Source organism: Scyliorhinus torazame, chromosome 17 (assembly GCF_047496885.1).
Source record: "Scyliorhinus torazame isolate Kashiwa2021f chromosome 17, sScyTor2.1, whole genome shotgun sequence".
Taxonomy (NCBI): Eukaryota; Metazoa; Chordata; class Chondrichthyes; order Carcharhiniformes; family Scyliorhinidae; genus Scyliorhinus; species Scyliorhinus torazame.
The window spans coordinates 174,087,043-174,105,389 of NC_092723.1; the positions used below are offsets into that span (position 1 = coordinate 174,087,043).

The 18,347-nt window shown below is 43.5% G+C and overlaps 1 protein-coding gene across 3 annotated transcripts in view; it reads left to right on the forward strand.

The window, feature by feature from the left end:
• LOC140394427 (SPRY domain-containing SOCS box protein 3-like) overlaps positions 1-16,719 on the forward strand; it is a 26,663-nt gene extending 9,944 nt beyond the window's left edge. For all 3 annotated transcript variants that reach the window (XM_072481690.1, XM_072481688.1, XM_072481689.1), the window contains exons 3-7: positions 4,729-4,903; positions 7,227-7,414; positions 8,880-8,982; positions 9,967-10,092; positions 16,027-16,719. In XM_072481690.1, the coding sequence (XP_072337791.1) occupies positions 4,729-4,903; positions 7,227-7,414; positions 8,880-8,982; positions 9,967-10,092; positions 16,027-16,373 (939 nt within the window). In that variant the 3' untranslated portion in view covers positions 16,374-16,719. The remainder of the gene's footprint in view (positions 1-4,728; positions 4,904-7,226; positions 7,415-8,879; positions 8,983-9,966; positions 10,093-16,026) is intronic.
• The last annotated feature ends 1,628 nt before the right edge of the window (positions 16,720-18,347 follow it).

The following is an 18,347-nucleotide window of genomic DNA, read 5'->3' on the forward strand; positions in this document are numbered from 1 at the left end:
AAGACGTTTGTGTTGTGGCTGTGAAAAAACATTTTGGGGAATCAGTGTGCCCCTAGAAAAACATCAGCAGTAACTAAACAGTGAAGAGCAGAGTGAGAAGGCAAGGGATGAACAAGAAAAAGTTTTTCCTTAAAGATCAAATGAAAAAAATTGTACATATGCCTTCAGCGTTAAGGAATGAAGACTTCCTTGAGCAACAGAACCGACTCAGTTATTGAACTTCTGTAATGTTGTACATTCCAGGAGGAAGCAAAGAGATGCAGCTACTACAGAGCTGAAAAAGAAATGGTTGCATTTCATATATCTCTGGAAATATGGAGATAAAAGTTAACCTAGAATGAATGACGAGCACAAGTAAACTTCTCTGTGCATGCTTGGTAAAAGTGTAATTGAAGAATTACTGTCTGAGGATACAGCAGGATTTAGATTGTCTGGAGACTTGGGCGGAGAGATGGCAGATGGAGTTTAACCTGGACAAATGTGAGGTAATGCATTTTGGAAGGGCTAATGCAGGTAGGGAATATACGGTGAATGGTAGAACCCTCAAGAGTATTGAAAGTCAAAGAGATCTAGGAGTACAGGTCCACAGATCACTGAAAGGGGCTACACAGGTGGAGAAGGTAGTCAAGAAGGCATACGGCATGCTTGCCTTCATTGGCCGGGGCATTGAGTATAAGAATTGGCAAGTCATGTTGCAGCTGTATAGAACCTTAGTTAGGCCACACTTGGAGTATAGTGTTCAATTCTGGTCGCCACACTACCAGAAGGATGTGGAGGCTTTAGAGAGGGTGCAGAAGAGATTTACCAGAATGTTGCCTGGTATGGAGGGCATAAGCTATGAGGAGCGATTGAATAAACTCGGTTTGTTCTCACTGGAACGAAGGAGGTTGAGGGGCGACCTGATAGAGGTATACAAAATTATGAGGGGCATAGACAGAGTGGATAGTCAGAGGCTTTTCCCCAGGGTAGAGGGGTCAATTACTAGGGGGCATAGGTTTAAGGTGAGAGGGGCAAAGTTTAGAGTAGATGTACGAGGCAAGTTTTTTACGCAGAGGGTAGTGGGTGCCTGGAACTCACTACCGGAGGAGGTAGTGGAGGCAGGGACGATAGGGACATTTAAGGGGCATCTTGACAAATATATGAATAGGATGGGAATAGAAGGATACGGACCCAGGAAGTGTAGAAGATTGTAGTTTAGTCGGGCAGTATGGTCGGCACGGGCTTGGAGGGCCGAAGGGCCTGTTCCTGTGCTGTACATTTCTTTGTTCTTTGTTCTTTGAATTTGAAGGATAGTGCAGAGGAATTATGCTCTGCTGAAGAAAAAGGAATCGGCTTGGACAACTTGCATGAAATATTTGAGGGGGAGAACTGGCTGGTGGTGATTCAACATGAGGATCACCACACCTCTGGCGAGGACAAGGTTGAGAAGGAATTTAACCCGTGCTGTTGGCCTCGCGAACTAGCTGTCCAGCCAACTAAACTAAACTGGCCCCTGAAAGATGTGTTTGTAAAGGAAAGCATGCAGTGTTACTTGAGACGTAGAACACTTGAGGGCTTGTGTTTGTTTCTGCAAAATAATTTGAGGAAGATATGGTGGACTTCTCCAGTCAGCATTGCACCAAATGCCTAGAACAGGAACAGTTGCTTGAAAGCAGAATTAATGACCAAAACTGCTGAGCTTCTTGAACAAGAAAGTTGAGACCGGCAATATGGAAGAGCAAATCCACACTTTGAAAGCAGGTGAGAGAAATTCTACAAAACAGCCATGGAGCAGTCGGTAGCCATGGAATAAAGATTCCGAACCAGAATGCCCAGGTAAAGTTGTCAGTGTTCAGCAGATAACTCCACTCAAAACTAGATGAATCCACTTGGCAGAGTAGTTGCTGAACTGAATGAAAAGATTCATAAGCTCAAACAATTGGAAAAGAAGGAAGTACTCAAATTTGCTTGTATTGTGAAATAATTGGGGACCGGTAACTTCCACAGATGTCGCAACAACCCACACGATGACATGACAGTGGGCGGGCACAGTAGCACAATGGTTAGCACTGTTGCTTCACAGATCCAGGAACCTGGGTTCAATTCCCGGCTTGGATCACTGTCTGTATGAAGTCTGCACGTTCTCCCCGTGTCTGCATGGGTTTCTTCCGGGTGATCCGGTTTCCTCCCACAAGTCCCGAAAGACGTTCTGTTAGGTGAATTAGACATTCTGAATTCTCTGTGAAGCCGAACAGGCGCCGGAATGTGGCGACTCCGTGCTTTTCACAGTGACTTCATTGCAGTATCAATGTAAGCCTACTTGTGATAATAATAATAATAAATATTATTATGAAGCAGAAAAAGCACCAATGAGAGAGTACACTGTTCGTTCACCCCTTTTATAAAAAAAAAGTAGCAACCCTGAAGTAGTGCAACAGCTAAACTGACCAAGTGTGACTCAATATGAAGGAATGGAAGAAAAGGATAAGAACATTCTCGGGTGACATAACCTCGATCTACAGGAAGAAACAGCAGTGACGGAGCCTACCACTCCTCCAGTGGCAGTCCGAACATGATATGTAAGAAGTACAAGGTCTCCAGGCCACCTAACCGTCGAATTTAAAGACTTGATGGGCTGAGATGATGTCATGAACATGGGCTGTAACTTCCTGGCTCCGCAGCGCCTGATTTTAGGAGGTGGCACAAAGATGCGCTGGGGAATCTTTCTTGGAGGTTCCCCAGGTGCATTTGCACAACAATTGTCCAAAAGTAAACTTATAATCCCTTAACTAAATTGGCTACCGACTTGATTGGAGGGGGAGGGTGTAGTGCAACAGTCTGATGCATAAAATGTTAATGTGGCATTTGGTACACTTCCACCCACAAGTGATGTAGGAGCACATGAACTGCACCACCTCAGTCAGTCGCAGCCAGGAGAAAGCTCTTAGTATGTGCCCTTCGCTGTATGTTTGTAAATAGTTCGAAGTGTCAAAGACTTGGTGTTAACCTAATCAAAATCCTACAGGTGATAAATCTAGTGAACAGGCTTACAACATCCACTCACTATAGAAAGTTCATGTGTATTATAGAATAATTGACATTTTTGTTAAAACATTCTTGCGATGTAGGCATCAATAGCATTTGTTGTCCATTCCTAACTGCCCATGAGAATGCGGTGGTGAGCTGCCCCTTGTCCATGGGTGTAGTAGGTATACCCATAGTGTTATTAGGGAGGAATTTGACCCAGTGTCAGTGAAGGTGCGGTGATATAATTCCAAGCCAGGATGGTGGGTGGTTTGGCACCTGCAAGCGATGTTATTCACATGTGCTTGCTGCTCTTGTCCACCTAGATGGCATTGTCTATGCTGGAAGGTGCTGTTTAAGAAGGCTTGGTGAGTTGCTGCATCTTGTAGATGACACACACTGCTGGCACGAAAGTCGGTAGCAGTGAATGTTCAAGGTGATGAATGGGTGCCAATCAAGTGAGTTGCTTTGTCCTGGAGAGTATCAAGCTGCTTGTGTTGGAGGAGTTTCATTTATCCAGGCAAGTGGAGCGCATTCTGTCGCCCCCCCCACTTTGCCTTGTAGATGGCGAACCGGCTTTGGGGAGTCAGAAAACGACTTATTTGCCACAGGATTCTTAACTTTTCAGTGACAAATCACTTCTAGTCAGTGGTTACCCGCAGAATGTTGATAGTGGAGGATTCAGTGATTGATAATGCAATTCAATGTCGAGGGGCAATGACTGTCTTCTCTCTCCCGTTGAAAATGGTCATTGCAGAACAATGTTACTTGCTACTTGTCAGCCCAAGCCTGGATATGGTCCAGGTCTTGTTGCATTTGAACCTGGACTGCTTGAGAGCACTTGACTTGCTGCCTAATTATAGGGCAGTATCTAGCTCCGAGACTCGAACTGTAACTTAGTTTCAACTGAATCAAGAAACTAGTGTAGCAGTTTTTGTTTTGACTAGAAATGGAATGATTTTGGTACTCTGAATTCTGCAGTCTGAAATGTTAAAATATTTAATGAAATTGAAGCTCTTAGAAACCCACCATTGAAACAAATTACTGCCAAATAAAAACAAAATGCCAGGGATACTTGGGTCAGGCAGCATCTGTGGAATGGAACACAATTAACATTTGGGTCGGTAATCCTTCATCGGTTTTATTTCAGACTTCCAGCAGCTGTTGTATTTTGTTGTTTGTTGCTAAATTTTCAGAATACTATAATGATTTTGACACATCTCAAATTTGTCTCTTGTAGTTCTGTAATGTATTGGCCTCATTTATGCCAAAAGGTTTTTTTTCCATATCATTAGCCCCCAAGTTGGGTGAGTCTGGATGATACTACTTTGTAGCTGATATTGCAATAAGGTGAAAGCTGTTGCTCCTTTGTATCAGTGCTTGAGCTACTGTAGCTAGTTTTACTATTTAAGTGCAAAATTGCAAAGCCTAGTTTCTGGCATCGTTCACAAACGTCTGCCTAGGAAAAATCTATTTTTCACCAATCTTTGTTTTGCTTCTTATTTGCAAACCTCTAGTTATTGAATGGAAACATTCATGAGGGGGGAGAGGAGGGAAAGAGATCAAATATGGGGTCAGTTTTCTATTTTATCTAATTTTGCAGCTATCGTTGATTTAAACCTTGCTGTTGCAGAATGAGGATTTCCTGCTGGAAAATCTGCATATTGGTGCTATGAGATCATTCTAGAATTGTTTTTAATGTGGCTTTTATTTCATCTCTTAAAGCACAGCGACTCCGATTCTGAGCCAGAATTCCACTTGCCGCCATCAATCCCAACGGCATTACCTGTGACGGGGGAGTCTTACTGTGACTGTGTAAGCCAAAGTGATGCACGCTACTGTGGTGGTATGCGTAGTTTCCATCGCATGAAGGACTGTCACTGTGGAGAGGAGGATGAATGTAAGAATTAATTAAAAATTGCTGTCACTTTCAAGGGATGAGGTAGCACTGCAAGTTTTATATAGCAGTTAATAAGTGCTTCGGAATTGTAAAAGGAATGTTTAGTCCTGCTGCTTTCCAGAATTACAGCATCAAAATGTTTCAGTCGACAGATCGGGGCTTTTAAGAAATCGGTCTTCAGCAGATCTGTGGCAAGTGAATAAATTTGAAGTAGTAACTATTTTTGGCGCAAGAGATGTGCCAGTAGAACTACACCTTATTAAATTTACTATCGATTGGGGTGCAACAGTCCACTTAGTTAAAAGGTTACAGTACATTGCAGCAGTTGACTTTCAGTATGGTCTACATCGTTGCCAATTAAGGAATCTCCGGTATCATTGTGATTGACTTTAACTGCTGGATCTGTCCTTAAGTGGACTAAATGGTGACCATAAGACATAGGAGTAGAAACGGGCCATTGAGCTCATTGAGCTCATTGAGTCTGCTCTGCCATTCAATTAGATCATGACTGATTTGATAATCCGGAACCCGCTGAGAATCCGACATGTCCAGGTCACCTCTCGTTCTTCTAAACTCTGATGTTGGGGGCCAGGGTTTAGAAACTCCAAAGTATATTATGAAGTCCACCTGACCTACATCCTTTATGTTGAATTTGGCTAGGATGAGCACAAGAGCCTTCCCTTCAGTATGATTCAACAGTCTTCCCAGACACTTGAGTCAAACAAGCTTTATTCAAAGAAGTTAGTTAACATTTATATAAACACAGCAAGAATTTTTATCAATTATAGATACAAGTACCCTATAGCTACAGTAATCTCTGTATAACACTTAATTAATTCCTCCTTAACTGTTCGAATTCAAAAACAAAATCCCATAAACCACAAAACCCTTTTCAAGGGCATGGCCCAGCACTCTGCATTCTCACTTGAATAAGACTGGCTTTTCCTGACCCCGTCACACCAGGTTTAAACCCTTCTGGAAAGCAAACTATATATTTTATGTTACAAAACCGGTAACTGTAATCAATGGGTTTTTCCTGGAAGAAACTTTTGATTTGAAAATCTAGAGAGACAGGCCAAAACACTTATTTTCTCTGTCTAGTCCACAGCAGTCAAAACTGAAAGCAAAAGCAAAAACAAACCTACACAGCTCAGCTCCACCCACAAAAGTACATCACTGAAGTCATGTGATAAGACAAAAACCTTGTTAAAGGGACACTCCCATGGCAATGAGTAAAGGCTCAGTCTCATAAGAAAATCCCTCCATACCGCTGATCAAACCAGTGAAACCTTCTCTGGACTGCGTCCAATGTTGGGACATATTTCCTCAGATAAGGGACCAAAACTGCTGCCGTGTTCCAGGTGTGGTCTAACTTGTGCCTCGATATAGTTTTAGCAAGACTCACTTATTTTTATACTCGTGGTAGCACAGTGGTACTGTTGCTTCACAGCGCCCAGGTTCGATTCCCGGCTTGGGTCACTGTCTGTACGTGCGTTTCCTCCCACAAGTCCTGGAAAACGTGCTTGTTAGGTGAATTGTACATTCTGAATTCTCCCTCAGTGTACCCAAACAGGTGCCGTAGTGTGGCGACTAGAGGATATTCACAGTAACTTCATTGCAGCGTTGATGTAAGCCTACGCTAATAAAGATTATTATTGCTCCATTTGTTTTAAAATAAACATTCCATTAACCTTCCCTGTTATCTGCTGAACTTGCATGTTAGCTTTTTGTGATGATGAATAATGGATGACTGTTTTCAAGATGGGATTTAATTCCTGACTTCTAGTGACCACAGTGGCAGAAATCTTAACTATACAAGTCTAGTATTCAAAGCACTCCCAAAGACGTGTCAAACTAAATCCCTATTGTTGTTTCTCCCTCACGCAGATCTGAGTTTTTCCGGCACTTTGAACTCTCGTGTATCTTGTTGATTCATATTATAATGTGTGACCATAAACCTTTTGCCCTATTCTTTTTGTTGACATCAGCGATCATGGAATGTAACGGAAAAGTTGTTCTGTCTTTGGCTTTGCGACATTGAGTAACATTCATTTGAAGTAATTGGGTTGCAATCATTGCAGGTTTTCCAAATTCCAAAGATGATTACGGAAAATATTTTAATAATTGAATGCTAATTTGAGAATTTAAAATGTTCTTTCCTGCTCTGCCCTAAAACTCTTAATAAATTATGCCTTTATAAATTTGCACAGTGCTTCCGTTTATCACAAATAATGTCAGCTGCTCTTGATGTTCCTGTAGTAAGTAAGTGACTAAGGCATGACTGTTAGTGGTAATGGTAGCTTACTAAAGCTCCTTCCTGCAGATTTTGAATGGATGTGGGATGATTCTACCAAGTCCGCTGCTACATTGCTGAGCTGCGAGAACAGAGAAGTGAATTTCCACATGGATTATAGTTGTGGAACTGCAGCCATTCGTGGGGACAAAGAAATGAGTGAAGGTCAACACTTCTGGGAAATAAAAATGACATCCCCTGTATATGGTACAGACATGGTAAGTTCATCAAAGTTGCAGACAAGGCATTACATTATCACATGGTAATTGAATTTGCACAAGGGTCCCTTCTGGAAATTCTCTAAGGAATTATGCGGCACTAAATGTGGTTTTTTTTGTGATAAAAGCTGGGAACAAGGACTTGGTAACCAGTTTTGTACACATCAGTTCATTTTCATACTGACTTCTTTATGCTTATCGTCACTTTAACCACTAATGTTAAATTGATATTTGTCATGCTATATCTTTATAAACTAGAGACTTATCAAGCAGTGGTTTAGGGGAAGTACTTATTGTGGTTATCCATCCTTTATTAACACAGGAAATGGTGTTCCAACAGGAACTATGTTAATATTTTTACTACTGTCTTCTGTCTGTATTCTTGTTCTCCACTATTCCCTAGACGGCCAGATTGGAATGATCTTTAAATGTTCTAATTGCAGCCTGACAACCTGGCTTTTTTTTTTTACATGCTTGGGCTATTGGTTCTTTCTCTGATCTTACAGCGAAATCAGCAAGTGAATGGAATAAAAGCGACAGTCCCCACCAACTAGTGAGTTGGATAACTTCAAGAAGTAATGCTAGTTCTATTGAACAAAACTAGTGAGTCATGATTTAAGCTGTAACCCCACAGCACATGGAGGGAGAATTAAGTGTATCATAAGGCGATGCTACTTATTTATTAAACATGTTAATGCAATCAGTGCTGAGTAGTGTAACTTGTAACTGGTTACCTGTCAGGGATGATTAAGTCGCCAAGGGAATTTACCATTCATTGCTTAACACTCACGTGGCAACTAGTTGCAATAGAAATCCGTCCTTTTTGGCGATAATGATTGCTCACTTTTTAAATTGTGGGGACTGTGTAGTGCAGCAGATCTGTTGGTATCTGATAAGTTAAAATCTGTTGAGACTAGTCAGCACTGAAGTGGGGACTGAATTCATTGAACTTTAGCTACCTAGAAACACAGATTTGGTCAAACAAAATAATCTAACCATTTTGTCCCAAAGATCCATCCAAGTTCCTATTTGAAATATTCTAAACCGTTCATATTCTAAACAGTGTCTGTTGGTTAAATTATGAACTGAATCTATCCTGTGTTGAAGATTTCACACTGCAGAAGGCTGGACATCAGTTTAATTACTGGATTTGTATCTTTTTTTCAGCTTAACTATATTTGTCCAATTGAAAATTATCCAACTTGTACTGATAATCGGATGTTCTCTTAATATTACTGCCTTTTGGGCAGTATTACGTCCAAACATTGTGACTTTAGAATTTGTCTTGTTTGGTGTGCTTACTGATTGATATTAATGAAACATGCAAGAGATAGAATTGTAATGGCCACTCGTATTTAACAGCCCTTTTAACACCCATGGCATCATTAACTACACTGACCAAATTCTTTATCTTTTTGTAACTTGATGTATTTGACGTCCTCTCTTATTTTTGTGCACTATTTAGATGGTAGGAATAGGAACAACTGATGTCAAATTGGACAAATTCCGCCATACATTTTGCAGCTTACTGGGAAAGGATGAAAATAGTTGGGGTCTCTCCTATACAGGTACTGCTTTTGTGACATCATTAATAATGGGATATTTTCTCCAGCTTTTTGGTCATTTTTCAAATGGGAGATTACCAGCCCTCTTAAGTATGAATGGGATTTGAATGACATTCTAGTCTCTGTATCCACAAGCATTGTTTAGCACAGTGGTTAGCACTGTTGCTTCACAGCGCCAGTGTCCCAGGTTCAATTCCTGGCTTGGGTCACTGTCTGTGCGGAGTCTGCACGTTTTCCCTGTGTCTGCTAGGGTTTCCTCAAGAGTGCTCTGGCTTCCTCCCACATGTCCCGAAAACGTGCTTGTTGGGTGAATTGGACATTCTGAATTCTCCCACTGTGTACCCAAACATGTGCCGGAATGTGGCGACTAGGGGCTTTTCACAGTCACTTCATTGCAGTGTTAATGTAACCTACTTGTGACAATAATAAAGATTACTTTACTATGGTGCATTCTCTGCAACCTGTGTCAGCTTTCTCCATCCCAATTCAGCCAAGCTTTTGAAGGCACTGCTTTCCCCTACTGCAGAGCCCTGATTAAACTGTTCAAGTTTTGAACCAGTGCTTTGAGTATCTCCATCTCCAGTTGAGTGACATGATGCCTGGAAATGGAGAAATACAAGCCACAAATCTGAGGACAAATTGGGAAAACAAAATGGCATGTTTCTTGTATGCATATGGAATTCTATGCAAACAGGATTGACTTGATGCAAAAATGTTTTGTTGTACCCTGATTTTTATTAGGAGTGCAATATTTGCTTTAAGAAAGAGGCTCGTGTACAAAAAGAGATCTTAGAACTCATGCACTTTGGACTTGGCCAAGGACTTTGAAACCGTCCTAAGCTTTCAAACCGTTAATTTCCATCAGAGTTTGTTGCGTTCTAAATACCAAAACTACATTCTTTGAATGTTTTTACAAAACTTGTCACATACTAGTGCTGTAGTTGGCTGGTGTTAAACTTTTAAAATCTTTGATTAATTTTGTTGTAGGTGTACTACATCACAAAGGTGCCAAGATTCACTTCTCAACAAGATTTGGACAAGGCTCCATCATGGGTGTTCACTTGGATACCTGGCATGGTACCCTGACATTTTTCAAAAATCGAAAATGCATAGGTATGGCCTAGTTTGTAGTGTGAATATTATCTCGCCAAGTGCTCCTGAATATAATTGACTGTTTCATTTTCATTGCCTGTTGATCACCAGTTGACGACCTGTTGCAAACCGAGCTACAAGAGAACCTTTCCTTAAAACCAAAGAGAAAATACTGGAAAATCTCAGCAAGTCTGGCAGCATCTGTCGGGAGAGAAAAGTGCGAACGTTTAGAGTCCAGATGACCCTTTGTCAAAGCTCTTTAAAAATAGGGTTATTTATTTATTTAAAGTATGCTGTCCCAATTATAAGACACAAATATGTTTGAGGAGTTTAATATTTTTTAAACCAAAGCTGCAAACTCACTCCAATACCATTCCGCAAATCTAAAAGGTAGAATTCCACAAATGGCAAATTTGTACTGCAATGCTCTTGGGTTTTCTACAATACTTGGATCAAAGCCAGTTGCATTCCAATGACCACCAGAACTTTCTAGTGAATTGACATCCGGTAGCTTAGTTTAAATACTTTTGCAGTTATAATCTTGCTACAGATCTGAAAGCAAAGGAATAACTTTGAATTTCACTTAAAAGTTAAATATAAGACTTCCGGTGGCGGCGATGAGTGAGTGAATCGCACATTTGGTGGCTCTCACTCCGGCGGGATTTGAGGACCTGATTCCCCGGTTTTGCGTGACTGCGTAGCGCTGGAAAGACGGCCACGGAGGTGCTGAGGAACGGGCAGAGCTGCATGGAACCGCAGGAGAGCAGAAAGCAGCAAAAACGGGAGAGGGAAGGACAAAGGCAAGGTGCAGGGGACGCTGACCCGGGGGCAAAGATGGCGGATCTACGGACCTCTGACCCGGCGATCCAGCAAGCGCTGGAAAACATGCTGCAGGTGATAAAAAGCAGTTTTGAATTATTGAAGCGGGATAACTTGGACCCACTTCAGAAGGCAGTGGATCAATTGAACCAGAGATTGGATGCCCAGGACAAAAATGTTAAGGAGCTGGGGGAGGCGGTGGAGGAGCAGGCAGACGTGCAGACGATGGCTGCGCTAGAAGTCGATGGGCTGAAGGAGAGACACCAAGAAGACTGCTGGACAGAGTAGAGGAGCTAGAAAATAGAGCCCGCAGACAAAATCTGAGGATCATCGGCCTCCCGGAGGGGGCTGAGGGAACAGATGCCACAGTTTGTGGCTGACCTGTTGATGCAACTGTTGGGGCTGACGCCTTTCCGCGACCGGCGGTGCTGGAGGGGACACAGAGTACGGGCGAGGCAGATGCGTCCGGGGGGGCCACCCCCCCCGTCCGATGGTGAACGGGTTCCACAGGTTTGTGGAGAAGGAGCGGGTGTTGCAGTGGGCAAAGAGCGCTAAGAGCAGCACATGGACTAACAGTGTTCTTCGCATTTATCAGGACCGAAGCCAGGAGGTGGCCAGGCGTCAAGCAGCCTTTAAACCAGTTAAGGAGGTGTTATTTAAAAAGCATGTGAAGTTTGGTCTGCTCTTCCCGGCTCATCTTTGGGTCACGCATCAGGGCCAACACCACTATTTCTCCAAGCCCGCAGAAGCGATGGACTTCGTGAGGGATCAGGGGCTGGTCCTGAAAAAAGGACCCACGGACACAAGCTAGGGTTTGAGAGTTATCGTTTGGGGGATGCCTACTGTGCCTTGACTGACGGTCGACTGTTTACTGCTTTAAAGGTGCCATGTGTTGTATTTTTGGGCAGCTTTTGCCGATGGGGATGCGGGGGGTGGGAGGGGATCCCCCTCTCGTATGCTCTTTTTTTTTCCCCTCTTTTTTTTTCTGCTGTTGTTGGTACCTTTCGTCGTGTTCCCTGGGTGTGCTGGAGCCTTCATTGTAAAATAAAGGTGGCCGGTAAGCAATGGGGATTAAACATGTTGGTTGGGTTTTTTTTATGTCTATGGTTTTTATGTTTGTTTCAGGTAGGTGATAAACGGGTACTGTCTGTGTTACTGTGGTGCTATTTTATTAATGCTCAGAAAGGGACGTGGGCGGACAAGAGGCGAGCCAAACGCGGCGCGCGGGCCCAAGAAAGGTTATGGCTGACCGGTGTGGGGTGGGGGGGTGCCCCCCAACCAGGCTGATCTCCTGGAATGTCAGAGGACTAAATGGGCCAGTCAAAAGGGCACGTGTGTTCACATAATAAGAACTAGGAACAGGAGTAGGCCATCTGGCCCCTCGAGCCTGCTCCGCCATTCAATGAGATCATGGCTGATCTTTGTGGACTCAGCTCCACTCTCCGGCCCGTACACTATATCCCCGAATCCCTTTTTAATGAGGCGAGGGACCCTGCCTCCGACGACGTCGCAAGCCACCATCTCGTTGATATTAAAGCGGAACAAGGACCCGGAATCGTGCGGGTCATACAGGCCAATCTCCCTGATCAATGTGGATGCCGAGCTCCTGGCCAAGGTCCTGGCGATTAGAATAGAGGACTGTGTACTGGAGGTGTTTGGAGACGACCAAACAGGGTTTGTGAAAGGCAGGCAGCTGACAGCCAACTTGAGAAGATTGCTTAATGTGATTATGATGCCCCCGACGGGCAAGGAGGTGGAGGTAGTGGTGGCAATGGACGTTGAGAAGGCCTTCGACCGGGTGGAGTGGGACTATTTGTAGGAGGTACTCAGACGGTTTGGGTTCAGGGAGGGACTGGTTAATTGGGTCAGACTATTGTACCAGGCACCAAAAGCTAGCGTAAGGACGAACTGGATAATGTCAGGTTACTTAAGACTACATCGCGGGACCAGACGGGGATGCCCACTCCCCCCGTTGCTGTTCGTGCTGGCCATAGAACCGTTGGCGATTGCGCTGAGAGCTGCAAAGGGGTGGAAGGGAATGACTAGGAGGGGGGGAGCACAGGGTCTCTCTCTATGCGGATGACCTGCTCCTGTACATGTCGGACCCACTGGCCGGGATGGAAAATATACTGGAAACATTGAGGAAATTTGGCAGGTTCTCAGGGTACAAATTAAATATGGCCAAGAGTGAGATGTTTGTAGTGCAGGCAAGGGGCCAGGAGAATAGGCTGAAGGAGCTGCCATTTAGACTGGTTGGGGAAAGTTTCCGGTACTTGGGGGTACAGGTGGCACAAGACTGGGGCAGGTTACATAAGTTAAATTTGACTAGAGTGGTGGAACAAATGAAGAGGGCGTTTCGGGGGTGGGATGCACTCCCGCTGTCACTTGCAGGGAGGGTGCAGACGGTAAAGATGACAATCCTCCCTAGATTCCTGTTCATCTCCCAGTGCCTCCCAATCTTTATCCCACGGTCATTCTTCAAAAGGACCGGCAAAATCATCATGAGCTTTGCTGGGCAGTAAAATCCCTGCGGGTGAGGAAGGCGATGCTTGAAAAGAGCCGCAGCGAGGGGGGACTGGCATTGCCGAATCTGATCAACTACTACTGGGCGGCTAACATAGCCATGATAAGAAAGTGGATGGTGGGTACGGGGTCTATCTGGGAGTGAGTGGAGGTGGCTTCATGCAGGGGCACCAGTCTGGCAGTCCTGGTCACGGCTCCCCTACCGCTTGCACCAGCCAGGTACTCCACCAGCCCGGTAGTGGGCGGTCCTGGTGATTTGGGGCCAGTGGGGAAAGCATGCAGTGGAGGTGGGTGCGTCGGTCTGGGCTCCAATTTGTGATAACCATCGATTCGCCCCCGGGAACATTGATGGAGGGTTTCGAACATGGCGGCGGGCGGGGATGAGGAGGGTGGGCGATGTGTTCCTGGAGAGGATCTTTGCGAGTTTGAGGGAGTTGGAGGAGAAAGCTGGGCTGGAAAGGGGAAATGACTTTAGGTACTTGCAGGTGCGGGACTTTGTACGCAGACAGGTTCCATCCTTCCCACGCCTCCCGCCAATAGGGATCCAGGACAGAATAGTCTCTAGAGGAGAAGGAAGAGAGAGTAGAGTCTCGGATATTTACAAGGTGCTCATGAAGGGGGAAGAGTCCCAGACGGAGGAACTGAAACTCAAATGGGAGGAGGTGCTCGGCGGGGAAATGGAGGACTGGGTATGGGCGGAAGCCCTGAGTAGGGTAAACTCAACCGCAACATGTGCCAGGCTCAGCCTGATTCAGTTTAAGGTCATTCCCCGGGCCCACATGACGGTGGCTCGGATGAGCAAATTCTTTGGGGTTGAGGACCAGTGCGCTAGATGCGAGGGAGGACCAGCGAACCACGTTCATATGTTTTGGGCATGCCCTAAGCTTGGGGGGTATTGGGAGGGATTTGCGGGGGTCATGTCCCAGGTGCTGAAAACAAGGGTGGTGATGAGTCCAGAGGTGGCAATTTTCGGGGTTTCGGAAGACCCGGGAGTCCAGGGGGAGAAAGAGGCCGATATTCTGGCCTTTGCTTCCCTGATAGCCCGGCGGCGAATGCTGCTGGCATGGAGGGACTCAAAACCCCCGAAGACCGAACTATGGCTTTCGGACATGTCAAGTTTTCTGGGTATGGAAAAAAACCAAGTTCGCCTTGAGGGGATCTGTATTGGGGTTCGCCTGAAGGTGCCAACCATTCATTGACTTCTTCGTGGGAGAGTGAACGTCAGCAGGTGGGGGGGGCGGGGAGATTAGAGTAGAGTAGGAGGGATAAATCGGCGGGTAATATCTATGGGAGAGGAGTGGGTATGTGCATTATGGTTTGGTTGAAGTGTTGGTTTTCCATTGATGTTTGCATATTTCTGTCGTCTGTAACGGTTTACAATGCCAAAAAATACCTCTAAAATTGTTTTTTTTTTTAAAGTTAAATATAAAATTGTGAAATATCAGTGTCACTGCTGGTGTAAACTATTTGCACCTGCAGGATGAGAGACTTGTGCAGAGGGTACTGGATAATTCTTTATTTTCCATAGAATTCAGTTTCTTCTGTTTTGTACAAATAATGGTCTTGGTACATGTTTGCCCTTGCTTGAGATAATCTTGCCATTTAAAAGATTTGACAGTGAAGTAGTTTCCTACATATGATCCTTTGGAAGTAGAAACTATATGGGTTACTGACATGGCACTTTATGCTTTAGGAGAAAATTCTACAATTGGCCATGTTTACTCTGAATCTTTTAAAAGGGCATATTTCTTTCTGGCAACAGCTGATCTGGCAAAATCAGTTTGTACTACGATGATATTTGAGCAGCACTTTTGAATTTAGTGTGATTTTTGTGATGGATGTTATTTTGAGTAGTTCTGGGGAATATTGTGTTCTGTGTAAATGATTTAACTAAGCTGAGGAAAAGTTAGTAGAGACAACTTGTCTTGGAGAGATAATAGTAAAGGTGTTAAAGGCATATATTTGTAATAAGGCCATTTATAAATAAATAGGTTAGGTTTAAAAAATTGCATTGGAAGATAGGTAAGGGCTTAGCTTTTCAGCTGTTAAATTTCAAAGGGAAGGAGAATAAGGAACTTAAACAAGGAAAGCGCCTGTTCGGGGAGGCCGGTACGGGAATTGAACCCACGCTGCTGGCATTGTTCTGCATTACAAGCCAGCTGTTTAGCCCACTGTGCCAAACCAAGAAGGTGTTTACTTTTTCTGACCAAGTAAGTTCTTTTGGGGAAGTTTTGTAATACTGTTTTAACTGTGTAACTTGAATCTTGTGTGCCTATGTTTTCTTTTCTTATTAATCCTTTATTTGTTTTTGTGGGCAGCATGTTGGCGCAGTGGTTAGCGCTGCTGTCTCTCGGTACCGAGGACGTTTTTTAAACAGTGTTGCAGGAATTTTATGCTCTTAGTATCAGTGGGTTTTCTTCCCCTCTTTTTCAGAAGACCAATACAAAGGGTTATGATCAGTAAGCCATGTTTCCCTCTGGGACCTGGCTTAATCAGCAAATAACATCTGCTGTGGTTGTAATATTTGCAATTGTGCAAGGTAGTTGTATTGTGAAATTACAGTTGTGGTGTGTGTCCCACTGGCATTAACAAGTGTTTTTTTTCCTTACAAAGGAGTTGCAGCTACTAAGCTTCAAAACAAGAAGTTCTTCCCAATGGTTTGCTCAACTGCAGCGAGGAGCAGTATGAAAGTGATTAGATCTTGTTTCTCCCCAACCTCTCTTCAGTACCTCTGCTGTCTACGACTCCGACAACTATTACCTGATCACAATGACAAATTGGAGGTTCTTCCCCTACCCCCAGGTCTGAAACGGATGCTCTGCAATCGATTGGGATGGGTCCTCTCTATGAATCATGAAGGCAGTGGCAAAGAGACTGCATGCAGCTCATCAAGCAGTGATTCCTTTAGTTCCTCAGTAGACCCTGAAGCTTGCCAACGAAAAAGGTGTCGGCGGACTTAACACTCGTACCGGTTTGATTTCTCTTTTTAAATCATGACTATAATTCTAACTGCCTCAGCTGCAATACTTAGTATGGACATGGACCAATACTGCTACATGATGAGCCAAATACAAGATGATCAAAGCTCCCAGCTTCATTTTTAATGCGTCCAGCTACTCTCGCCAAACTACTGGGGATTGTTCACCTGTGAACCGTGATTGACGAAAAGTGCTGGATGCTGGCTGAAGAGACTCGTCTGAATAAAGTACCTATGTACTTCGAGAATTCTTTTCAATCTACTTTTTGTAGGTCATTTAGTGCTTTCACCTTTTTGAAAGAATAATTAAATATTCCGCTTATCTAAAATATTAACCTCTTGATTCTTTTCTTCTCTCCCTCCCAACCCTCCAGAAATTCCACCACTGGGTCAGGATATTTCCTGTAAAGTTAGGTACAGTAAATAACAATCTGTGCCAAGGTCAACTTTAATGTTTGGTGACTTTTCTCAAAACAATTCAAGTTTGGGTGGCATTGTAGCACAGTGGTTAGTATTGCTGCCTCACTGCACCGAGGACCCAGGTTCGATCCCAGCCCCGGGTCACTGTCCATGTGGAGTTTACACATTCTCCCCGTGTCTGCATGGGTCTCACCCCCCCCCCCCCCCCCCCCCCCCCCCAACCCAAAGATGTTCAGGGTAGGTGAATCGGCCACACTAAATTGCCCCTTCATTGGAAAAAAGAAAAAAACATTCAAATTGGTGTTGAACCCTAACTGTGATTTACAGATGTATTTAAGTGTGTGGGATCTGCCAGCTAGTGAGTAAAACCAAATACTATATTCCTAAAGTTTTATTGAACAACCAGTTCTGATCAAATATTAATGGATTTTCTTCGATGCATTGCCTACAATAATCCAGCCCTATCATGTTGTAGGAAATACGTCGAGGTATTTCATTCTGCTGAATTTGTTTGGTGTGGCCAACAATTGTATGACGTTGTTTGATAATGGTCACAAATCTACTCTTGGTGGACAGTGTCTTTGCTGAGGCCAATAAATAAGTTGTCCAGTCCATGCTATAATAGCAGCTACATAGAACTTGAGCATTTTCCATTAAGAGAACAACAGGACTCCCAATTTGTCCAGCTAAAGTAACAGTACATGTCTAGCCTTAGCAACCCCCAGTTCCCTTTTTTTTAATATATATAAAATATATGTAATATAGCAGTTTGAGAACTACAAGAGCGAAGCTTAACCATTTAATATTAGCTATTAGCCTCGTGAGTTTTGCAATCTATATCCCATTCTGTTCGATGAAATAATCTTTGTGTTAATAATTATGAAATTACATGTGTTATAAGTTACACAGCAACGATTTGGCAACTACAGTTTACATTTGGCATACTTTTTTAAAAAATATATGTATAATGTTTCCTGTTTGCCATTCAGGCTCCCAAGCCACTTGAGGTGCTTTGATTTTTTAATGTTGATTTTTTAATGTTGGGGGTGTTATAATGGTGCAGGCTGCCACTGACAATTTACAATTCCCTACAAGGTTGGTTTAGTCCCACTTGTGCACCACTGCTTTGGTTTAAATCCTGACTTCAACACCATTTGACTTTCAGTTGTGTAGTACAAGGGTCAAATTGACTTGTCTCGACTGGAATTTAACGCCTATTTTTGCAGATCGTCCCATTTTCTACCCATTAGAATTTAAGAATCAGACCGAATATACACTTGGCCCACTTTTTTTCTCTTCCAATGAACTCCTGGTATGAAGTTCTGCAACAGAAGTGCAAATGAGGAACATTTACCTCCTATTGGGAGCAGTGCATTCTGCCTACCTGGCAGAAGGTAGTTTGTCTGGAGGGGATGACAACTTTTTTTTTTAGAAAAGAAGCACCGTTGGAATCATATTTCTTAACTCTAAAGGTTTTCAAAAGTAGACAGCAGGATAATATAACAAAGTGATATTCTATCTTTTGTAAATATTGCAC